Source organism: Sarcophilus harrisii, chromosome 6, assembly GCF_902635505.1.
Source record: "Sarcophilus harrisii chromosome 6, mSarHar1.11, whole genome shotgun sequence".
NCBI classification, from domain to species: Eukaryota; Metazoa; Chordata; class Mammalia; order Dasyuromorphia; family Dasyuridae; genus Sarcophilus; species Sarcophilus harrisii.
Genome location: NC_045431.1, coordinates 64,183,205 through 64,209,046, shown reverse-complemented (window position 1 = coordinate 64,209,046; position 25,842 = coordinate 64,183,205). Strand labels below are relative to the sequence as shown.

The following is a 25,842-nucleotide window of genomic DNA, read 5'->3' as shown; positions in this document are numbered from 1 at the left end:
ATACATTGCTGTAATTAAATTACTTTGAAATTTAATTGTGGTAGAAGGGCTGCATTGCAATACTTCCTATAACTAAATACAAGTTATCAGTGGTATAATTTAGCTAAAATATGCCTTTGATGAATAGCAATGCCAGGAATAATAGAATCATTTAATCTGATTTTGATTCCTGTATTTAAGAAAAAAGGATATCATCTTTTGCTCTTTTAAAAATTTGAGTATTGGATAACAGAACTGCCAAATAGCACCCAATTCTATGGCTTGGGATCTCTTTCTGACCAAGTGTTCAATCCCCTTTCTGTTCCTGGGTATTATTCACTGACTACCACAACAGCCCCAAACTGGTGCTACTTCTGCCATACTGTCATCTCAGTCAGCTCCCACCGCAGTGACCACAACTATCTTCCTACATTGCCCTAGGGTAGAAAAATGACTCTCTGTGATTTCTTGTTGATTTCCCACTTAAAATTTGGTTCAGCAAATTTATTTAAGTTGTTGTAGAGAGGTATGTTGGAAGAACTTGACAAAAAAAACGTTGACTTCACACTACTCTTAAGGAGCTTACATTCTAACGAGGAAGACAAAAGAGTAATTATGTGTGTATGTACAAAGTAAAGACAATAATTACAAATAAAACAAGGTAATTAGAGAAGAGCATTAGTCATTGGGAACCTCAGCAAAAGCTTCATATAGAGAATGGGATTTGAGGTATTTCTTGAAAGAAGAGAGGTGTTCCATGAAGGGGGAGGATAGGGAAGTAGGGCAAGACTGAGCAAATAATTTCATTTTATGTCCCTTCCTTTTTCCCTTCCCCTTTACCCTTTTCTTCCTTTTCCTTCTCTCACCTAGGCTAGAAATATAACAGTTACTCACAGGCCCACTCCCATAGCTGCTCACCATAGGGAATTTGACCTGCTCTGTTAACATCCTGAGCCAGTTCACACTTTCTGAAGGAGGCAGGCTCCTCTCTTTCCCTTTACTACAACAGGGCTCACCCATCATTGGGACAGGTTCAGTACAAGCGCTTGATCAGTTTAGTTCACTGCAGCTTAGAATTCCCCATTTCAAGATCCACTAACCTTAGCCTCCTTAAAAGTAGAAAATTACAGATATGTCACCATACCTGGCAACAAAAAGTTTTCATAAAATGCAAATTATCAACAACCAAAGAAAAACAAATCAAAATAAACAAGTTTTATTTTATAACCATTAAATTGGCACAGGTGACAAAAGACAGTAATAATAAGTCCTAAATGTTGATGAAACTGTGAGAAAACAGGTACATCAGGGAGTTGTGGAGCCATGAATTCACCTAACCATTTTCAAAAATAATTAGAGGTTATAAGAAAAGTGACAGTGCTCATTGATTTATTATTACTCCCACTGAACATATTTCTCAAAGAAGTATAAGACAACAAGGCATAATATTTATCAAAGTATTTAAAACATTAAAAATTTAAAACAAGTTTTTATGGTAGCAAGGAATTGTAAATTAAGTATTCAATGACTGGGAACTCGCTGAGCAAATTGTGGTATGTAAATATAATTTTTAAGAAATGAGGGATGTAAGGAATTCAGAGAAAAATGGAAAGATGTATGTGAAGTGATTTAGAGTAAAATAAGCAGAATCAAAACAAATAATTACTACAGCAGTGTAAATGAAAACACTTAAAATGATGCTAAATGGTATATATAGGTAATGGCCAGTACTGGCCAGAAAGAGTACAGAAGAAATTCATCTCCCTCCATTTCACTGTAGAAATGGTAGGAATATAAGTATAGAATTTTACATAAACCATGTGATTTTTTTAAACAGCTGCTATCTTTTAAAACATAGGGGATAGCAGGGAAACAATAATTCTGGTAATAACTTTGATATTCAGATGAAAAGCAAAATTAAAATAAAGGGGAAGAATCAAATATAAGGAATTCATAGGATTTTGAGAATATCTATAAAGACTGATATTAAACAGCAAAAGCAGCACCAAGAAAACAATAAAAATATCTCAAAAATCCTAAATCAATTTAATTATAATCAGAATTTTTATCATAAATCAAATTAATGTAATGACCAACCAATTCTAGAGGACTAATGAAATTTGTATTTCTCTCTTCTCAATAAAGAAATGATAGGATATGGATGCAGAATGTTGCTCATGCTACCAGACATAACAAGCTGATGTCAGTCTAATTGTTTTTGTTGAGAGGGAGAGTTCTGTGGGCAAAGAAAAGGGACAGGATTATTGGAAATAACAGTAATGTAAGAAATATAAAACATTAAAATAAAGTTTGTGTGGATTTAGTTTATGCAAATGTGAACTAGTATTTCTTTGTTAATGTTTGCTAATGACCTAGAATTCAGATAGTAAAATTTTATAAATATAGTACTAAAACCAAGATTTAAGCCTCATATAAAAAATATTTTATGATTGCTATGAAGACATTTTAATGAATAAATTCAAGAAATGTCTTTTAAAACTGTTTCCTCTAGTGGACAGGCAGAATATTTGCTCAGCTAAGATGAGAATTTCTGATTACTTTTCATTCTAACACTGTGTCAATAACTGCAGATGATATCATTGTATAAAACAAAATAATATATAATACAATAGAATTTCTATTTGCTTAGGGGAAAGGAGAATAATAATAAAATCTTTAATTTTTTTCAGTTTTTGCTTAGAAGGAACGTGGGAAAATTATTTGGAATTACATTTAACAACTGAAATGTACATTATAACAACATTCACACTTAATATAATAGGAACAATTATCCTTAAGTCATAGATAATTATCCTACAATATCTTTTACATTAAATAGACTTTGATATTAAATGCGGCATACATATACATATATATACATATATATATATAAAATACCAATGCCAAGTGCCACAAAACAGACTCATACTTAATCAGTGATAATTTAACTGGCAGTTCAGAAACTGCTAGGGATTAAAGTCAAAAGACATGGGACCTGTTCCCTTTTCTCAGGGACCTTAAAATTTAATTTGGGAGTTAGAGCATCTATCTAGAAATACTTGTGCAAGTATGTGACTATTACCACTGTAGGAAATTTCTTCTCCAGATTTTTTCCCCACCCCACCACTTTTTTGGAAGACTGGTGGAGAGAGTAATCAATTCCCAGAGTATAAAGGTTGAAAGCCAGCTTCTATAGCTCTTATCTTCCCCTGAGTGGGGAAGAGTTCTGTCCAATTGTAGTCCATCCCTCTCACACCTCCCACTCAGCCAGTCACCACCAGTTAGATTAAAGAGCAGCCCTAGTCCCTGGGGGGAAATCGGTCTTTATCTGTGGCATCCAAACAAGCCAGGAATTTGTGTCCAGGTCAATGGAAGGTGTCCCAGTCAAGAAAATTGGGTTGCTATACTAGGTTGTTAGTTATAGCTAAAGAATGACAAATGTGTCATGACTTCCTACAATTGCAGTGGTACAACTTCTAACCACTTGCATAGCTTGATTACCTGAAAAGAACCTGGACTTGGTATTCAGGCTTCTGCATGTGAGTTGATTCAGAAACATTGGGTAGGGACTATTTTGAAAAAGACAAGAAGTCAAGATTGACTTCAAGAAGAGACATAAGAAATCACATGTAGAGTTGGTCAGGGAGATCAAGTAAGAAGATAATTGGTAATTAGTGTAGGGATCCAGTACTTTTTTTAAAGTCTGTAAATATGTACAAGGGGCAACACTTGTGGACTTCCCATTTCTGCAAAAGGGTGAGATGGAAGGGTCTTCCCCCATCTCTTCTTTGAATTGTACTTATTCTTTATAGTTTTGCAACATTTGCTTTTGACTTTTTCTTCTGTTTGATGAAACATGGTTGTTCTTAACATTTGCATGAAACATTTATAAAACAATATAGTAGAAACAGGAATAATCATAACACTTAGCTATTATGAGACAAAAGCAGGAATAATTAAAACATAACAATTCAGCCATAATTCTCAGCCACGTTCTCCCACAAATACAGATAGTATGGAATGGAGGGTTGGAGAGTGGGGCGCACACACATACCTAATAAGAAGGTAGCAAAATAGGGAAACCCATATACCCAGGACAGCCGATTTTCATGTCCTTGGTCTCCTTAGGGAATAGTCTACTTTATACTACATGTCACTCACTGAGCGAAGTCACAGGTGGCCACTTGCTTACATTCTAGTTCTCACAGCTCTCTTGTTCCTCTTTATTTAATCATCAGGGTACAATGTGGTTTTCCCCAAGTGAAACATAACTTCCTTGACAGGACTGTTGTTTCTATCTTTGTGTCCTTAGCATTTAACACAGTGGTTGGCAGACGGTAGGCACTTCATAAATGCTTTTTGAATTGAAATGAGATCTCTTCAGTGCCAAATGAGTAATATGAACAAGAATGTTAGAGGATATGGGGAGTGGACTGAGTTGAGATGGCCTCAAGAAGACTTTGTAGAGGATGTAGGTTTTGAGATGAAGGCAAAAGAGGGATATGGTGTTTATGGGTCAAGGAGATCAAGCTGGATTTCAACTACCTCCTCACTCCATCCTACTACAAGTCTTTAACCAAAGGGGAAAACTATTTATTGGGTACATTGTAGAAGAGAAGAGATTCTCATTCACTCAGGAGTTGAATTAGAAACTTCCAAAGACCTTCCAATTCTGAGATTTGGTGTATCTCTTAAGATCAAACCCACACATTTTTGAGTCCTACTTCAGAAATTGCCATATTAAAAGAATTTTGTTTCTTTGACCACTTTACTTGACTATCTAGAGGAGTGTTTCTGGAATACTTGTAGTTCATGTTTGTTCTCTTGACAGAAATGTCCATGCCTTCAGACTGTGTACCCATTTTTTTTTCCTTTCATATTCTTAATATGTTGTTTAAGAGTATTTAGCACATAAGGGCCTAATACTTGTTGACTTTATTTTCTGTGGTTTAACCTCAAGATATAAAATAACTTCAAATGGCAATGTTGTCTAGCTGAATTTTTAGGGCCTAACTTCACCTCTTACATTTCCCTTTTATCTTCTTTTGCCAATTCTGCTTTATTTGTACCAGCATTATCATCAGTGATGCAGGGAGAGGCAATGTATAGAAAGTTAGCCCCAGAATCAGGAAAATCTGGATTCAACTTCTCTCTGAGACATATATTAGCTAAGTGCAAGACATTTAATTCTCAAATTCTCTAGGCAACAGCTCTCTAAAACTAGACATTAACTTGTTTGCTTTTTTAAAAGTAGTTTTGATTTCATAATTGGTTTCCTTTTTAACCTCCTGTATGTATGACACACAGAAAGGTTAAAAAAACTTTTTTAGCCTTAGACAATATACAGATATTCATTGGTAAAAGAAGCTGATGAAATCATGTGTCTGGTTTGGTCCAAAAAATGATGATCTTCACATTATAGGAGATGTGTATACATTTTTAAAATTAAAGAATTATTTTCTGATAGTGTCAGTACCCCATCCCATCTCCATAATCATTTAAGTATTTTGTGAACACACTGAATTACATGCTAAGCATTGCAAAATGAATGGTCTCTGTCTATGAAATCACATCTGAACATTGTGGGATGACAATAAATGAGACAAATAAGAAATGTTATGTGACACATAACCTTTTAAAAAATATATATTAAAACAGCATATTCTGCTTTGGGGGTGACTGAGGAAAAATCAGGAATATGACTTTCACTTGCTTATAGAGCATTTCTATGACTGCTGTAATTCACTTTTTGTTCTGAATTTGTCTCTTTAATTCATCTTGTGGAATTGGCTCATAATTTTTCTTTTAGGTAGCAGCTGTGGACTTGGCCCTATCTCCTCCTGGTTTGGAAGATGAATATAACACCCTCCTAACCCAAGACGCTGTTCGCTTTCTAGCTGAATTGATCTCCACTTTTGAACTGGACGTAGATAAGGTTGTTTGGCACTGATTTAAATTTGCTTGATTAACTATGATTTGAAAACATAGTTGATAGAGTCTGAACAATGTTCTGATCCTCTTGGCATGAGAAATGAGCTATGTTTTAGAAGTGAGATTGGCAGCAGCTGTACATTCCATGAAACAGGAATCAGTTCCACAGCCCACAGCCAAGAAATGACTCAGGAGTGTAGAGAAGTGTTGTGTTTCTTGTATATGAATTTTAAGAAAGCATTTATCTTAGAGCAGTATTCTGGCCCTCAAAGCTTTTTTTCAGAGAAGGGACCCTTCTTACGTGTACATCAGAATCACATAAAATTTCAAGGTAAATGCAGCAAGTGGGATAAATTATGTTCAATAGTTCAGAGTACTTATATCAGGTGAAATGTTTGCCAAAGTAAGTATCTTGTATAAAATCCAAAGATAATCTGGATTCTCTGTTGATGGTAAAGTTATTCAAGTAGTGTTGCTGTTCCTAGATGACATTTTGTTAATTTCATTGCCTTCCCAAACTTTATAATACTTCCCCAGTGAAAGAATTTGGTTTAATCTGCAGGGGGGGGAAAGGGAAGGGGGAAAGGGAACAGCAGGAGAAGCACATGAGAAATGTATATTGTCCAGACAATGCTATACAAAGCTACTCTTGAGAATGGTTTGTTTGACATCTCATACAGGTGCTACCAATGGGCAGTAAAAGTAGACCCAGGATTGGAAGGAATTGGGCCATATTTTATTTTGGAAAAAACACAGTTGTGGGACAGCTAGACAGTGCAGTGGATAGAGTACCAACCCTGGAATCAGGAGGATCTAGTTCAAACTCAGTCTCAGATACTTAATACTTAGTAACTGGGCAACTATGGGCAAGTCACTTAACCCCAATTGTCTTACAAGGAAAAAAAAGAAGAAAAGAATTACACCATGCCTTTAGTGATCCCATTTTTAATTTCAGTCTTTTATGAGACACTTATGAGTAGTTTTAAAAAGAGATACCTTCTATTTTGTAGAAATCTTGGTCTATCCACTTTATAATATTTCTGATAAGGAATTTTTAATTTAAAGATTAAAATATATCAATGTTGTCCTTTGAACCTCGGCTTCTTCATCTATCAAACAAGGAAATTGGACTAGATAACTTATCTTCCAGCTCTGAATCTATGACCCTATTATCTTTTGGTTTTTTATTTCACTTTTTTTTTCAGGTAACAAAGTCTTGTTTTTTGACACTTTTTTTTTCAAATAAGTTTAATAAGCATATTCATTTTCAAGGAATGACAAAAGACAAGGAGGAGAAACAGGGAAGAATAGATCAAGGTGGAATTTTCAAGATAAAACCCACAATCTTGAGAATCACTAGCTACCCTCACTTGTCTTTTGTTGAGAATTTAGAAAGGGGATGTTTGAGGGTTTTTCTTGTCTTTGCTATTTAGGTTTTAAAAACCAAACATTAGCATAATTAATGATGTTTAAATGTATTTGGAAATTACTAAAAAAAAAAAAAATTTATGTTGAACAGATCCTACAACAGCGAATTGCTCGAAAAGTTCAGTTGGATCTAACCAATGGCCTCCCAGACTTCTCTACTCATACGTCCCATATTCGCAAAGACAAAACATGGAAAGTGTTGCCAGTTCCTAGGAGACTACAAAACCGGCAGGTGGATATTGGTGATACTGCACCTTACCAAACTGAGAGATTCCTCAGTGCCTTAGGATCTACTGCACAGGGCATTCAGGTACAATGGGATTATGTAGAGTCTTCCAGTTCATTGTAACATAATATTACATATGTAGATAGATTTTTAAGTTTATGTTACTTATTATGTGTTATCACTCTTATCTATTCAACAAGAAATTGCATGGGAATCATGGTGATATGTTACATAATGGTTGAGCTTATGTTTTTAAATCATTTAATTGAATAAATTAAAAAGTCTAGAGCAGTTTTACTTCTCATTGCTAACTTTGTTTCCTAGAAGGATATAAAATATGTAACATTTTCATTGTAAATTTTTTTTAAACTAAATATAGGTTGTGTTTTTTTACACCTATCAGTCTATTACATTTTATATTCAAACCCTCACTATTGGCACGTGGAGGTTTTTCAGCTTGTTGCAGGATTACTCTAGCTAAGGTAGTCAGTTTTTTACTGTTTGAAATGATTCACCAGGACGTGAGCACCAGTGATGATGCCACATGTGCTGTCAATTTGGTATCCCATGAGAAGTTAGTAAATTAACATAAATCCATGTCTTATGAGTTGTTTAGAATGAATCAGTTTTCCAGATCCTCAGAACTCCAGGGTGAATTGATAATTTTCAGGTCTTGAACTTGCAAAACTGATGGGATCCCTGAATAGATGATGATCCCACCTACGTGCAGCCATATCTCAAGGCCTAAGCAGAATCAGCAAACATAAATAATTAAATAATAAAAATAAACATGTATACAGTGCTTACTATGTGCCAGGCACTTTTCTAAGTGCTTTACAATTTTTATCTCATTTGATCCTTACAACAATCCTAGGAGGTAGATGCTACTATTATTCTCACTTTACAGCTAAGGAAATTGAGGCAAAATAGATTAATTGACTTGCCCAGGGTCCCACAGCTAGTAAGTGTCTGAGGCTGGATTCAAAGTTTAGTCTTCTTTATTCCAGACTCAAAACTCAATCTACAGCATTATCATGAGATAATAATATTTTGCTTATTTCTACCATCAGGTTGATTTCGATGATGGCAATTGTCCAACTTTCTTTAATCAAATTAAGGGTATCTATAACGTTGTCCAAGCTGTTCATCATAAATTTCCAGGTGAGATCAAATTCAGTAATAACGTTTTGAGCATATGTTCTGTGCCAAACACTGAGCAAAAAATTGTAGGGAGGGCAAAAAAAAAAAAAAAAAAAAAAAGAGTAATGATATTTGTCCTTAAAGATAACAGATTTATATATCTGAAAAGTTAAATCATTCAAGAGTTAAGTTTTAACCAAAAAGTTGGCATAAGTACTACATGACTGAATGCCAAATGCATGGTACAAGGAGTAAGTGCTGGGTTTATTTATAAGCTTGAAATGTCACTACTGTGGGTTGTTGGAATGGTCAAGAAAATCTCTGCGGAAGTGATACTTGAGCTGAGCCTTGAAGAATATAAAAGTAGAATTTGATTAGGGAGAGTGAAGATGGGATGGATACTTCGCATAGGGAGAATGAAGTGAAATTAAATAGTGGTGATAGAAATAATCACAGGTTCAGAGGGTCAGTAAGTAGACCTATCTTGGCTAAAACTTACTCAGGTCAGAAGGATAGACAGATTAAATTTATATGAATCCTAACGTGCCAAACTAACACAATAAAATTGGGAATTTGATTGGGATTTCTAGCTTTGTACTTATATGCTATTTATATTTCAGGACATATTTGTGAAAATTTATCTTACTTTGAATTACCTTCTTTTTATTCTAGGTGCTCCACCCATATCCAAAGCCCCTGTTCTTATGCTTAGACCAAGAGCCTGGAACATGGTAGAACACAATATGATGGTAGTAATACTTTTGCTGTATAACTGTAATGATGTGTTTTATATGTTAGGCAAATGAGGCATTTTTATTTATTCAGTTGAAGTACCTTTGAAATCTTGGACCTGTTCCCATGTAAATCATTAAAGGGTTGGTAATGGGACCACTTATGATTTGCCTCTTCTCAGAAGTTTTATTCTTGTCTTTTTTGTAGGTGAATGGAAAGCAAGTTCCAGGACCCCTCTTTGATTATGGTCTGCTGATGTTCCATGTGGGGAAAATCTTATATGATAATGAAAGTGGCCCCTTCTTTTATCTTTCAAAGGTAATCTTCACAACATTGTTTCTCTGAACCACTCAATAAAAGTAAACCAAAAATTCTTATTGAAAAGCTCTCCATGAGCAGCATTGAAAGAGAATCAGAATAATATTAATAAAGTCTTAAGTTAGAGGTTAGCTTGGGCAAAGTTTACTCCAAAAAAGTTTATCTGCCACCACTGAAATATCTACATTCTTGATTTGCGTCCACAAGTCCAGTTAAAAGATCACTCTAATGTCAAAACTTATGCCAATATAACATAAAGTCTGGTAGGTACTAACCAAGCTGAAAATTCTTCTGTTTCAGACCCAACAATGAATCAGGTTGTTGTCCAAGACTACTAGTCTCTCAATCAGAAGAGTGGCTATAGGGTACTAGATTTTTTTAGTCACAGTATTTCAGAGACCATCTACTAAAGAAGGGTTTCAATGTTTTGATGGAAGGAGTGCCCACTCAGACAAACCTATGGATTCGTGGGTTATAGAATTAGATATAGGGAATTGTGCCAAATGCTGGAGTTCCATTGCACTTAAGGGTTTAATCTTAATATAAGGGGAAGGCAAAGGGATACATAGATACAAATAATTGATACAAGAGTGAGTAATATTAGGGGAGAAATCTAAAGCAAAATGCTACTAGGAATTCAGGGAGAAAGAGATATCTTGGATGTAGGCAAAAACAAAGGAGGGCTCTCAGGGAAAGTTTCATGGAGTAAGTGACAATTCAGTTAACTCTTGAAGGATGGGAAGGATTCCAATAGACCAAGATAAGGTCAGGTAGAAGAGTTCCATCTAGGCATAATTGTTGGGGGAAGCATAGGCACCCAGGTGGCACAGGACACACCAAAGCCAAGGGATTTATAATTTATCTGATGGGCCGTAGGGGTGAAGGTTTTTGAGTAGAGGAGTTGTATGATCAGAGAAGAGGACCAAAAAAGATGATTTGAGCAGGACATTGAATGAATTGAAAAGGGGATCTTGGATAGTTATTTTCCTTTTCCAGTCTCAGACTCTTCATATGTAAAATGGGGAAGCCTTCCAGTTTGAAATCCCATTACCTGTCTGGTATAGACTAAAAGCAGGACGTTAGGAAATGAGAGGAGAAGAAGAAATGAGTGCCTGAATAAAGTGGCTCTGATTGGAATAGAGAAAAGAAGAAAATAATGTCAGTCACATTTGTAGGGAAATTGAAAACTAATTGGATGTGGAAGGTAGGAAGAAGGTGGTGATGCCATCCAAAGAAAAAAAGAAGAGGGAAGGAAGATGAGGTCGTTTTTGGACATGTTTCATTTGAGGCACTAACAGAATTCAGATAGAAAGAGAATTGGAGAAGATGAGGGTTAAGAGTCATCTACATAATCTACCTAATGATAATAATTGAATGCTTGTGTATAATCATTAAGAGAGAATGGAACTTGGGGGATAAGTATCATTTAAAGGGTTGGAGGAAGATGAGAAAGGAGCAAAATAATCCTTAAAGAAGTGACAAGAACCATGTGAATAATGTGTCATGGAAGCTGAGAGAAGAAAGGATCAAAGAGTAGAGAGTAATAATCAGTCCCTTAGTAAATATTCTGGCACTGTGTGCCAGATTCTGTGCTAGGTGTTGGAGATAGAAAGGCAAAAGTTCTGCCCTATAGGAATTTACAGTGTAGTGAGCTGAGATAACATGTCCATATATAGTTATATACAGAGTGCTTAAAGACAGATCATGGGGGATGGTGGAAGGCAGGGTGAGTATCAGGAAAGATTTCATGTGGGAGATAGTGCTTGAGCTGAGTTTTGCAGCAAGATAGGCATTCTAAAAGGTGTATGTTAGAGGAAGTATATTCCAGAGTTGGGAGACAGCCAAGGTAAAGTCAGAGAGCTGGAAAAGGGGAGTGTCATACAAGGAACAGTAAAAAGGCCAGTTTGGCTGGTTCAAGTATTCATGAAGAGAACTACACAATGCTGGAAAGATAGGGTGGGGGAAGGTTGTGACAGGCTTTAAATGCCAGTTCATTCTATAGCTAATCAGAGGCTGAATTTCACCCTAAGGGAGATATTAGTGATTGCAGAGAGTGTTGTTTCAGTAGCAGGATATTTTAGAAGTAAACTGAGGTGATAGGGTAGGAAGGAACGAACATCAGTAGTCAGTTTTATCCCTCTTCAGAGGATGTGATGGGTTGGAAGGGGAGGAGGTTCAGCAATAAGTAGGCTAGGAAGTATAAATGAAGGAAGATGATTTTTTCTACTAGTTTGGCAGTAAATAGGGGGAAAGAGCTAAAGTGACAGATTGGGGCAGTAATGGGATCAAGGGAAGGGCCTTAAAAGTTCTTTTAGGATAAAGGGATATCTGAACACATTTGTAAACTGAGAGGCAAAGTAAGCAGAGACAGAGATTGAAAAGGAAAAGTGATATTGGATTGAGCTAGATTTTGAAGTTTTGGTATTTAAGAGAATGGTTTGGGATCAAAAGTGCAGGTGACAGGATTAACTTGGGCCAGAAGAGGAGTAGAAACAGATAAATAAAGTTACCCAAGACACAGGATTCTAGGAGAGAGGAAAGAGCATACTTGAACTGGCTGACCACAGTATTAATCATATTATGAGAGAAAAACCAATGCCAGAACAGCACTGATAGACTTAAAGGAAAAGAAGGAAGGCAGGGACTAATGATCATGAAGAGAACAGAGTTCAAGGTGTGAGAGGAGGCATGACTATAGATTGGAATTGTAAAGGACCCTAGAGGTCATCTCATTCAAACCCTTCATTTTGCAGGTGAGAAAATTGAAGCGGAGGGTGGTTAAACCACTGTCACACAGGACAATAAAGATCCAAGATCTCTGAACCTAGATCTAGTACTCCTTCCATTACTCAACACTATGAGAAGCAAAAGTAGGCTAAAAGATCCTGGGGTCAGAAATGAGCTTGAGCAAAATAATCTCTATGCTTACTTCCAGCGTGGAAATTCTATAATTTATAAAACTGGAGCATTAAAATTTTCGTAGTCTCCTATCTGTCACAACTCTTACAGTTTTAAGCCCATTGTATTGATTGAGCATTCTACTTTCATCTTTTTTTTTTTTTTTTTTTTTTTTTTTTTTGCTTTTGCTTTGTTCTTTTTTTTCTTTCTTGTGGCTTTTCCCTTTTATTCTGATTTTTCTTTTCTAACTTGACTCATATGGTAATAGATTTAAAATGAATATAGACATATAACCTATATTAGGCCTAGAAAAAGAGAGGTGAAAGAGGGAAAAACAATTTGGAACTCATTATCTTACAAAAATGAAAGTTAAAAACCATCTTTCCATGCAATTGGGAAAATATGCTATTAGAATAAAAACTTTTAAAATTTTTCTTTAAAATATACATTAAATTGTTCCTTTTTAATGTGTTTCTTGTCATCTTTCAGTACATACAAAAGGCAATGAAAACAAAGCTATTTAGAGTAAAGGAGACATTCTTTCCTACACTTTCTCTTTATTTTTATTCTGAATTTTTTGCAACTTAAGATTTGTCTTATTCTGACTAATATAGAAATACATTGATAGAACATATATATAGAAATAACTGATACATACCCACACACATAGAGCTTTCTCAATGGTGGAAAAAGGCTGAATCAAGGGATAAGATAGAATTTATTAATGAACGATTGTTTTGAAAATAATTTTTTAAAAATAATGATAATAAGCACCTGTTGATTTAGAGATCAACTTGCTTAGCTCCAATTTAATTTTTTATTCCCTATTGTCAGATTTATTAATTTGATCTTTATCTTATAGAGGAAAGAATTGTGTACAAAGAGATTTCTCCATTGAAGAGAAATTCAAAATAATACTATAATGAATAATGGTAACATATAAAAATTAATTTTACATTGTCAGAAGCTAATTGTGTAAATTAATATGCTTCTTGCAGACTTAAGATGATCATTTGAGGGGCAGCTAGGTGATGCAGTGGTTAGAGCACCAGCCCTGAAGTCAGGAAGACCCGAGTTCAAATTTGGCCTCAGAAACTTAAACTTCCTGGCTGTGTGATCCCGGATGAGTCACTTAATCCCAGTTCCTTCAGCAAAACAAAAAACAAACGAACAAAAAAGATGATTATTTGATAGCATCTAGTACTTTAAATAAAATCAGCATGCAATTTTTAGCAAGATCAGTGCAAAAATTTAGGAATTCCACAAGACACTATCCTTTAAGCCCAATAAAAGTAAAAATAGCTTATTTTAACTATTTTGATATAGAAGAAAAAGCCCCAGATTTACTCACAGTCCTGGCTTTGCTCCTTGTCCCCAGCACAACATTGTATGCATCCGCTCTCTGGACTTGAAGATCTTCATCTTTCAAAATAAGGAGAAAGACTCACACTGAGTTTGTGAAGCTCTGTCCTCCCAATAAAGCTGTGAGGTTGATAGCATCTCCAGCTCTGAAAGGTGTCAGGGTTTGAACATGCCTTTCTGGATGTCAAACCCCATGCTCTTTCCTTAATCTACTTCACAGAGTTGTGAGGACCAAATAGGTGCTTCACAAAACACTGTACACATGTACAATCGTTGTCTATAAAATGCTTAAGTCAAGTGATAGTGTGTAATTAAGTTACTAAGGTAGTACAACCAACAATAATTCATATACAACATTATTATGCCACAGGTAGAGAGTTATCAGGAAGCCAGACTGTGGAATAACATATTTGTCTGGACCCAGAAAAAGGTAAGTTGTTTTAAAACGGTCCTTTTAAGTTCTGTTTGTAGTAATAAATGAAGAAAAACAATCATGACTGCTGAGACTTACAAATGTTACATGTATGTAGAGGATTGGCTGCATAACAGGAAATAAGCATTAGGTCATGTGGGCTTTGGTCCTTACACTGGTACTATGACATCAGGCAAGTCATCTTATTTCTTTAAATATCTGTGTATTAATCTGTCAGATGAGCTGCTTGGACCTTCACACTAGATGATTTTGTGTCAATGTATGGAACATCAAGGCAGTGCCACAAAAGAGAACCAGGCCAGCCATTAGGACCATTCTTCTGGCCTTTCAGGGCTCTTCACAGACACTGAGGTCTTATCTCAACCAGTCTTGTCTGCCTAACATCTTCAGGATAATTAAATCTTCACACAGCTTTCAGCTCCACTGGAGGTGTTATTTCCTGTGTGGCAGGATGTAAGAGAGATGCAAGGAAATGATGCATGTTGAAACACTTCTTCTGTTACTTGTCAATCTTTTTTTTTTTTTTTTTAATTTAATAGCCTTTAATTTACAGGATATATACATGGGTAACTTTACAGCATTAACAATTGCCAAACCTCTTGTTCCAATTTTTCACCTCTTACCCCCCCCCCACCCCCTCCCCTAAATGGCAGGATGACCAGTAGATGTTAAATATATTAAAATATAACTTAGATACACAATATGTTACTTGTCAATCTTAAAGAAACTGCACTAAGAACATATGTGAGTGTTTTCAGCTACCATGACTTAATAGATGTGTCCTAAGTAGTTGTCTGAGGCCTAGAGATTAAGTGACTTGCTTGGCATCACATAACTAGAGTGTGAGGAGAGAAATTTAGGTCTGTCCAAGTCCTCCTGATTCCTACCTCAGAACTCTAGCCATAATATGCTTCTATACACCCAATTTTTCTTCAAGATAGTATTCTTGTCTATAACTCATCTGAGTTGCTTTTTGAAGAAAATCATTTTTTAGTTTTAGTATTTTCTGTTTCTTCATAATTGCTTAATTTGGTTGCAGCTAAATATGCCTATCGGTACCATCAAAGCCACTGTGTTAATAGAAAGCATTCTGGCCTCATTTGAGATGGAAGAGATTTTGTATGAACTGAGAGACCATTCTGCTGGCTTGAACTGTGGCATCTGGGATTATTCTGCCTCTTTTGTCTCCAAATTTGGTGAGAAGAAAGTGACCTTTAAAAAAAAGTCTTTTAAAAATGGCCTTGACAACAAAAGAGGGACTTTGTTGGGGGTTTTTTGTTTGTTTTTACAGTTACCTTAAAAGTTTGTCTACTCTCAGTAAACCTAAGGTAAGCAATGTGGTCACCAGAAATGGCAAGTGGGATTCTTAAAGGAAAAGAAGATAAACTAAATTTCTTAATTTAATCAACTGAAGGTCTCTTCTGGGCCAAGACTGACAGGAAGGTTTTAAAGGAAAAAGGTTTTAGAGGAGGTAGGAGTCAAGGCAGGGCCATCTCTTCACTTAGGATACTGTTCTCCTTCATGGACTCCATGTTCTAGCCAAACCAATATGTTCCCTGATCTCTTTCCACAAAAGCTAATAGCATCTTCCCTTCATCTCTGCCAGTAGAAATCCCATTCTTCCAAAAATCCATCTTAGGTACCACCTCCTCTGTAAAGGCTTCCATGAGCCTTCAGCGTATACTGCATATGCTGCCCTCTGCTCTTATCTTAAAGTGGGAAGTGATTTCTCCCTTCTCAATTTTCTTAGATTTCTCTTTTGCCCTTGCTATATGGCATTTTGCATCATATTTATATGTATACATTATACTCCTTCCTACAACAGATTGTAAACTCTGTGAAGTGTGTAGCTGTCATTTTAAAATTTTAATGTCCCTAGCGTCTAAAATAATTCCTTGAATGTAATAGATTTTTTTTTTTTTAAGTTTCTTGAATGGAATTCGTGAAAGAAAAGTACTGTGCCAGGAAAGGGACTATTTCTCAGCATTTTTAAAAATACCTGTTTTCTTAATATGAGAATCGATCCAGTTCATGCTTTCACTCTGAAAAGGTTGGGATTAGGATTTATGAAGCAGACTTGTACAGAAAATTTTACAGTGAACATTTTGATTCGTATCTCTCTTTACCTCCTTTTCTTCTTTCACCCCATTTTTCTACCAGGTCATCGAGCTGAATTCTTGTTGCCAGACAGGAGCAAGTATGTTAACATGGAAAAGCTTTTCCTCAAGAGTTATATGGATTTACTGGTGCAAACATGTCACAGACGAGGAGCTCTGGCAACTGGAGGGATGGCTGCCTTGTTATTACCAAAGGACCAAAACAGTGACAGCTACCAGTCAGTCTTAGCAGCTGTTAAACGGTAAGAAAATCATAAAACTTTTTAGGACTTATAGAGCAAATTCTCAATTGCGCTTTCATTGGAGATTGAAACTGAGAGACCAGACTGGATCACTGGAGCATAGATTTAGAGTTGGGAGATACATTAGAGATTATCTAGCCCAATCCTCTCATTTTTCAGATAATAAAAGAGGCCCAGAGTGATTAAGATATACAGATCCTGACTTCAAACCTAACACTTTCAAAATAGTCTAATGATATTAACGATTTGTTCCAATCCTATCATTTTAGAGATGAAAGAAATAAGGCCCAGAGAAAAGTAGTTTTAAAAAGTTCACAAGGGTCAGCTAGATGATGCAGTGGATAGAGCACCAGCCCTGAAGTCAGGACCTGAGTTCAAATCTGACTTCATACATTTAATGTTTCCTACCTGTGTAACCCTGAGCAAGTCACTTAACCCCAATTGCTTCAGAAAAAAAAAAAGTTCACAAAGGTAAAAGCAGAATAAAGATTCAAAATAGCCATGGTTTCTGACTATTAACCCAGTATTTTTGTGTTGTGCCACACAGTATGTAGAGAAATGCTCACAAAAACTATCAGAACTAAGGTCTGTTTTTTAGAGTTGACCATGTTTTTCCACTCTCTACCTATTTTTTTCATTTATTCCATTTTCATTAATGGAATAATAGCAAACAAACAAGCAGATAATTCATGATCTCATTTCTCTGCTCTCAATGGAAACAAATATTGCTAATCTTTCTTTAAAAAACATGCCATTTTTAATGAAAATTCTTAAAAAAAAAAAAAAATATGTACATGCTTTCCTGCCTTCTTAGAACATACAGACTCTCATTTGATTTCCTTTCTCTGGATGACCTATTCACATTGATCTATGTAGCCTTGTTTGCCTGTAAACTAAATGTCCCCAGGTTGTTGCTATGATTCTTTCTCTTCTCCTGCTTCTTGGGGGTCAGCTTCGTTGAGCAATAATTCCTTCTCTCTACATTCTCACCTTCATATCCCGTCTGCTGTAGAGCTAGAGGGGAAAAAAATCTTATGATCAACTCATTCATTCTGTCACTAACATAAATTCCACACAATTCTAAACCAAAACGGTTGTACCTGTGGTGCTTATGGGTTTGTTTAAGCTACTGTAAGACTCTAAGGCTTATTTTGCTTGGCTTATTTCTGAGTTCTCCCTGTATTTGGATAGTTGAGGTACTACTGAACTACAAATATCCTATGGGTCGGGATGAGCAAACTGTCCCTTACTTGATGCTTTTACAGCTTTAAGAAAAACAAGTATAAAACTTTCCAAATGAAGTTTTTATTAAAAAAAAAAAAAAAAAAAAAAAGACAACCTAATAAAATAGTCTGATTATAAACAGATGACCAATGAATTTCTTTGTTAATTCTAGGCTCAAATTGTTTGAAATTAAGGCTGGAGTGGATGGATTTATGGTGTATGATATTGGTTTGGTGGAACCAATGCAGAAGGTACCTTTGTACATGGTTTTACATTTGGGAAGATCTTATATGTTTGTTTTTGTTTTATTTTTAAATGGTTTTAAGTATATTGTATCATTTAAGGAAGACTGACTTTAAAAAATGTTATACTTTCTTTGGCATTCTTATTTTATTGCATAAAAGATTTTGAATCACTAAATTTTACCTGATTGTGGCCTTAAGCAGGAAATAAACTTACTGTATTTATATTTAACTATATTTAAATTTAACTAAATAACTTAACTAACTAGTTTAGTTAAATTATTAACTATATTTAACTTACTGTATTTATATTACTTATTCTAACTTCTAATTTTTTTTACTCTTAAGTTGGAATACTAATTTGTCACAAAGCATTGTGCTGTGTTTGGAAAGACTTATCTCTCTTACTTATCTGATGTTTTTTCTGTATTATCAGATCACAGTCAGAATGAGTCATCTCCTATTATTCTTCTGGCTAACTCATCAAACTGTCCATCACTTTGAACTAGGTAACATGAGCCTGAGCTCATGTTTTCTAAGTCATTGCAAAAAACAAAAGTAGTTAGGAGGAACTGATGCACCTAAATTCTTGTCTCATCTCTCCATCCCTGATGTCTCAAAATTATGAATTTTATAGTTAAAGAGCATCTATCTCATAAGCCATTTAAATTCTATATATTTACTTAGTGCTTTACAAATATTGTCATTTTATTCTCACTACATCCTTGGGAGACACCATTATTATTTCCATTTTACAGATGAAGAAACTGAGACAGACAGAAATTTTAAATGGCTTATCCAAAAACACACCTAGTAAATGTCTGGGATGAAATTTTATCTCAGATCGGACTGACTCCAAGCCCAGTTCTTTATCCACTATGATACTTTGGGAGCCATACTTGGATAAGTACAACATTGTTGAAAAAGTCATTTGGATTCCTCTTCAAAAAAAAGGAACTCTTTATCTTCCCAGATAACTGCTTCTACTTGTAGACAGATCTTACTGTTAGAAAGCTTTTCCGTGTGTCTATTATCTATCCTAAATTTGTCCCTGCAGCATTGCTCTATATTCTGCCCTCTGGGACAAACCAAGCAAATCTCATTGCCCTTCCAGGAGAAAACCTTCAGATGCTTTTATATCTATCTTAAATATGTTCTCTAGGCTAAATATCCCTTTTTTCTTTAATCAGTCCTCATATGGCATGATCTCTAGCTAGTCAATCAAAAATATTTAATAAGTACCTAGTAAGTGCCACTCGTTTTTTAAGTTGATGAGAATGAAGCAATCCTCTGTTCATGAGTATTACCAAAAATGCTGGCATAAATAATTTGGGAACTTTCATCATCTTACTGGCCTTTTGGGGTATTACACTAGTAGCAGAATATTTGAATCAAAGGGCATGAGCATTTTACTCACTTTATTTGCATAATACCAAATTGCTTTCCAAAATTACTTATTGACTCAGTTCCACCACCAATGTACCTGTTTGCTTCTCTTCCCACAATCCTTCCAACACTGACTATTTACGTCTTTTGTTATATCTGCCAGTTTTCTGGTTGTGAGGTAAAACCTGGTTGTTTTGATTTGATTTTGTCTTTTTATTAGTGATTTGGAGCATTCTATCATATGGTTGTTAACAGTTTTCAATTCTTATTTGCTAGTGCCTCTCCTTTTTTTCATTTATGCATTAAGGGATGATTTCTGGGGTTGTGTGTTAGTTAGTTCCCAAATACCTTGGATGGTTGTCTTTTTTTCAGTAGTATTTTTTTCCCAAATACATGTAAAGATTATTTTCAATATTCATTTTTTTAAGACTTGTTGATCATCATACAGTCTTGCTGTTATTGTGTACAATGATCTCCTGGTTCTATTTACTTCCCTCAGTATCAGTTCATGTAAGTCTTCCCAGGCTTTTCTGAAATCAGCCTGCTGCTCCTCATTTCTGATCAGAACAATAATATTCCATACCATAACTTATCCAGTCATCCTCCAACTGATAGCACTTGGATTTTTTTTTACAAAGGGAGAGATATTCCAAAGAAAGAACTATGGAGATCAGAGAATACCATTTCCATTTTTTGTTTTTGTTTTATCTTTCTCATGGTTTTTCATTTTTGATTTTCCTTTCACAACTTAATATGGAAATGTTTTAAATGATTGTACATGTAATATGTATAACTTATGTCAGATTACTTAGTGTGAGGGAAGGAAAGGAAGGAGGAAAAAATATTGAAACAAATATTTTTTTCTTTTCTTCCCTGTTTCCATAATAAATTTCTATGGTTGGATTCTTGCTTCTTTGCTGATTAATTTTTAAAATAAGAAATATTAATGTAAGTACCTCTAATCATGGGATGGGTGGGTATGGTACCTCTGGCTTCACTTCAGCTCTCCCCTCTGACCTGAAACCCCAAACCATGAGCTTGAAACCCCAAACCAAGAGCTTCCCCTCCTGCAAGTGCCCAAAACCAGCAGCGTGTGCTGGTTCCTCCTCACCTAGAGCCATGTCTCTGTAGCACTGGTGGGCCTGGTGTTCCTAATTAGTTGAAGTTCCCTCTGTTCCAGGTGTCAAACCCCTGATTCTAGAAGCAATCCAGGAAATGAAAGTCTCTGTGGTTCCTGCAGAGGCTCCAGCCACACCTAGATAGCCCAGGGACTCTTTACTAGGTGTTTCTACAGAGTTAGCCCAGAAGTGTTTGCTTATCAGACAGGTTAATCCATAGCCTGGGGTCTTCTGATATTCTGGGATTGTGCCAGCTCTTTTTGGGTTTCACCAGTCTGTGTTTGCCTTAAGGTGCCAAATTTGTTCTATTTGTAGGAAAATTGGGAAAGCTTGAAATTTATAGACCTACTCCACCATCTTCCCAGAGTCCTCCCTTAACGATATTGAAACTCAAATCTTATAAAAATGAATGTTGAAAACTATCTCTACATGGAATTTGGAAAAAATAAAATACTATTAAAAAGAAAAAGGGGAAAGATATTTGCTGTGAAGATATAACAAGAGAAATCACAAAGCATTCCTTTCAGAACTTGGAGAGGGAGAAGATGTCCTAACTCTCCTGAGAAGAGCAGGTTCACACTGAAAGCAATTTCTGTTGAGCTTTTGACCCCCCACCCCCAGATTCACTTACAAATCCTGCACTGTTTTTTGGATGAGTTTTCATTTCAATATCCCTTGGCTGATTCTCCCAGTTCAGTATTCCTTGATTCACCTGCCACCCCTCTGTTCACTCTGCTGATCTGAACTCCAGTTTCCACATTTCTGGTGCTCATTCTTTTACCTTCGAAGCTCATGAGGTCACAGCCATCTCCCATACTCCTTCATCTAAAAGAATAGAAAACATCAATAGAAGTGTTAACACCTGGGCCACATATTCCTGGCCTTATGTTGCCTCTGAATGAGCAAAAGCCCAAGCTCCCAGATCAAAAGGAGTGTATCTTCTCCTTTTTTTACCTGAAGAGTCAATCTCTTCAATAATTGGGTATGCTTTTATAAAACCAGATACATCATGTCCTTCATCCCTCTCTGAAGACCCAGAACAGCTCATCTTCCTCAGTGGAAACTGAGTGCAAGGAAAGAATCTTACTTGGGCTGGACAATGCTTTTTTGAAGACTTTCCAACTTTGGCAGAATTTCCATCTCTTCACCACTTGGTTAGATGAACAGAAGTAGTTACAGAATGTCTGTACAAGCTTTGCTTTGAGGAATAAGTAACTTCTATCACAGACCATCAGCCCCTTTCCAGAGCTTCTTTGGCCCTTCCACATGGGTCGGTAGTGAGCAGAACACAATGAATCTGCTCTGAGGATGCACTAGTCAGTTTTCTCTGTTTCTCAATTTTTGGCATCAAAAACTACTTTAAGTTGATGAATCTGGATTTACTTGCATACTGTATCTTTTTTTAAAGGTCTTTTTCTTGGTCCACAGTCCTCATTAATCCTCCATTTCATTCAGAGCTTTACCTCCTGACTATGTTCTTTCAGGATGGCAATTATTTTGTGTTCACTCTCACTTGCCCTTGCTTCCGTCTTTTATAATAACTTTTAAAATATCTGCCTTATCACATGTTTAACATATATTGGATTGCTTGCTGTCTAGGAGAGGGAGTGGGGAAAAGGGAAGAAGAAAAATTTGAAACACAGGATTTTGCAAGGGTAAATGTTGAAAGCTATCTTTGCTTGTATTTTGAAAATAAAAAGCTATCATTAAAATAAATAAAATAATTGCATTGATTGATATACATCCATGTTGATGTAGTTCAATAAATCCACTGGCTCTTTCTTATAAGAATAATTTCTTCTGTCAAAAGTAAAGAGTGTTCCATCTCTTTTGCTCTGACCTCTCAGTAGAACTTTAGGATATGAGATGCTCTGAACACTAAAATCGCATCTCTCAAAATCTAGGGGGTACCTAGGCTATGCCTGACTTTGCTCTCCTCTTAATATATAGATTCCTATAATTTATACTTGCCAGAGCAATTTCTAGAACAGAAAATCTATATGTTTCTTCTATCTTTTGATGAATAAAATTATCCTTTAAAATGTATTAGCTACCATACTTTTGGTAATGTCCAAATAACTGAAGCTTCCCATCACCATTATCATCGTGCCTAATAATTAGGGCTTTCCAGTGATAAAAGATATAGAGCAAAAAGAGTTTCCTAAAGGATTTTGGATAGAAAAGTAATTTTCTTTTTGGGCTAATATAATATAGTATACCACTTCTAATTGTAGTAGTTAGCATGAAACACCAGCATAAACACAATGCTTGTATTCACATCCTATTTCATGAGTATCATCCTATTTCAATATGCCATGTACAAATTGCTAAACCTTCAGAGTAGGGAGAAAGGTTTTCAACAATCTTATCAAATAGCAGTGCTGCACTGGACAAGGGCGTAGATCCATTGTTATTACTACCTTATACTAGGAAAAAACCCTTTTATTTGATGTGGTGAAAATAGCTTATTTGGTGATGAAGGGAAAAATTTATTTTAATGTGGCTCAGGTGAGGGATAAAAGCTCAAACACACAAGACAATTAAAACAGAAAAACCAAAACAGCTTTCAACTACAAGTAATGACTTCCCAGAACAGTATTACAATTGTCTTAACATCTATTTCTCTTTGGCACAGCTCTTTAAGGAATATACAAGAGGTCCCAATCAGTTACATGTCATTCCTGAAGGGGTGAACATTACTGCAACAGAACTACTAACCATGCCTGCAGTAAGTATTTTCTCAGTGAAGTCTTTTATTACCAGATTAAAGATGGGCATACATTATCAGACATTAGAGAAGGATTTGCAGCTAACAGAAAACCTCAGTACAGAATTTCAAGCTAAAGTCTGTAATAGTGCCACAGAAAGAATTCTCCGTTCTGTTCCCTGATAGTGGTTTTGCGTTAGATTCTTAGGACATTGGGTCCATGCTCTATTTACTAAGTGCCTGGCCTTGTGCAATGCATTGTGGGGTTATTCAAAATGGGTTTAAGAGACATGGATGATGGAAAGACATACTGGATTTTAAAATGAGAAAATTTCTTAACTTGTAACTGGGAGAAAAATAAAACACTGTTTAAAAAAAAATTATTAAATGAGCAGATGAGTTCACATTCCAGCTTTTCCTACCTGTGTAACTTTTGAGCAAATCACTTTGCTCCTTTCAGATGAAGGAATTGGATCAGTTGGTCTCTGAGGCTCTTTCCAGCTACAGTCAGACAAATCTGTGCTCCTATGAAACAAAGAGCAGTTAAGAAAAATCTAGTTATGTACTTACTTATATGGTTCTGTACATCCTCTAAATGTTGTTAAGATACTTGAGGGACCATTCAAGAGAGGAAGAGTGAAGAGTCAGGAAGTTTTCATTCTGAGAGAAGGATGTGAGGTAAGAAGATGTTGGTCATGGAGAGTTCTTAGGTGAGATCAGAACGAGGTCTACAGATGTGAGAATCATCTCCACAGAAGCAGCAGTGGAAGCCACAGGCGGATGATCACGGAGGGGGAAGAATGGGGAAACACTGGACCCAAAGAGGAAACCTTTGTGGTAGTGGAAAAAAAGGGAATCAGTGAATGATGAGGAAGAAGTGATTGGAGAAGAATTGAATGTTAGACAATGAAACTAAAGGAGAACATGGTGTAAACACAGAAATTCAAATGAAATCATGATCTTAAAAACCAAAACTCTTATGATGTTTTTTCTTCTGGAATATTTTAGTCATTTTAGAATAACAAGAAAAATTTTACTAAAACATAAGACTTCCAGAAGAGTTTCCAGGTAGGCCTTACAAAGTGATAACAAACTTTTTTTGAAGTGGAGTATATATATTTGCCTGCAGAATAATTATATCCATGAGGGCTGTGATGTTTTATGTGTGTTTTTTTGTCCATCTTTTGAGATGAGTTAAACTTCTCTGAAGGACATATTCCAAGTACAACTAGATAGTTGCTTTAACCAATTCAAGTTTTTATTCAGAACTTAAATAACAAAAAAGAGTACTTCCACAAAATAAGAGATGTTGTATGAAACTATGAATCTCCATTTTAGGCCTCTTGCTTTTTAAAAAGTATAATTCTTTTCATTACTCTTTGGTTTGTGCTTCCTATTGAACTTCCATCTGTTCTCTTCTATGTATTTTTAAAATGTTTAGATATTTTGAATATTTTAAATGTTTTTAAACTTTGCCTCAATTTCCTCATCTATAAAATGAGTTGGAGGAAATGGCAAACCTCTTCAATATCTTTGCCCCTTTTAGATATCACCATTACTAAGGTCCCTACCTCATTTAACCAAAAGAAAGCAAGCCAGAACAAAGCAAACCAAAAAAACACACATAAACCTCATAAGAAACCATCAGTCAAGCGAAATTAGCCCGCACAATAGCCATGTCTAAGCAGGTCTACCTTTTTCTGCACCTTGTAGCTATCACTTCTCTCTTGAGAAGTGGGTAACCTGCTCATCAAAGGTCATCTTGGCCACTTAGTGACTGGTCACACGCTTAGTACTTGTGGGGGCCTGGGCAAGTCAGTTTGCCTCTGCCTCAGGTTCCGGCTAAACTGTAAATTCCTTGTAAATCATTGTAAAGCACTTAGCAAAGTGTCTGATAGGTAGTAAACACCATGCGAATGTTAGCTATTATCCTTCTCAAACAGTTTAGGTTTAAAAACCCTTCTATTAAAAGGGAAATCCTACAGGCCTGCAATGACCACATAAAAATAACATGGATTGTCTTTATCTAGTTCTACCAGTAAACACTTGATTTTCTTGATAATCCTGCAAGGCTGGTAGACCATCTTTACTCACCTAGAATGTTTTAGCAAAGCTGACAAAAAGAAAAAGTGATAAGTCATGAGGGACCACAGCAAAACAGGTACATTAATGCTCTGTTGGTGGAGCTGTGAAGTAGTCTAACCCTTTTGGAAAAGAATTTGAAATGATGAAACAAAAGTCATTAATCCATTACCTTCCTTTGACCCAGTTATCTCACTAGTGAGCATATACCCCAAGGAAGGAGACCAAAAACAGAAAGAAAAGCATTTTATGTGCCAGAATAGTCAGAGAAGCACAT

The 25,842-nt window shown here is 35.7% G+C and overlaps 1 protein-coding gene and 1 long non-coding RNA gene across 7 annotated transcripts in view; one reads left to right on the top strand and one right to left on the bottom strand.

Moving 5' to 3' along the window:
• Positions 1-25,842, top strand: part of LOC100929768 (malate synthase) — a 99,709-nt gene that overhangs the window by 61,086 nt on the left and 12,781 nt on the right. For all 6 annotated transcript variants that reach the window (XR_004230274.1, XM_031942717.1, XM_031942719.1 and 3 more), the window contains 10 exons: positions 5,789-5,914; positions 7,430-7,648; positions 8,635-8,725; positions 9,377-9,453; positions 9,644-9,754; positions 14,385-14,444; positions 15,487-15,643; positions 16,608-16,806; positions 18,203-18,281; positions 23,412-23,504. Coding sequence is in view for 5 of the 6 variants with exons in the window: in XM_031942717.1 (XP_031798577.1) it covers positions 5,789-5,914; positions 7,430-7,648; positions 8,635-8,725; positions 9,377-9,453; positions 9,644-9,754; positions 14,385-14,444; positions 15,487-15,643; positions 16,608-16,806; positions 18,203-18,281; positions 23,412-23,504 (1,212 nt within the window). In the remaining variant the exon portion in view is untranslated. The remainder of the gene's footprint in view (positions 1-5,788; positions 5,915-7,429; positions 7,649-8,634; positions 8,726-9,376; positions 9,454-9,643; positions 9,755-14,384; positions 14,445-15,486; positions 15,644-16,607; positions 16,807-18,202; positions 18,282-23,411; positions 23,505-25,842) is intronic.
• Positions 13,101-14,346, bottom strand: LOC111721353. Its single transcript, XR_002770598.2, has 2 exons — positions 14,004-14,346; positions 13,101-13,797 (listed from the first exon to the last, which is right to left on the bottom strand). It is a non-coding gene; the product is annotated as an uncharacterized LOC111721353 (long non-coding RNA).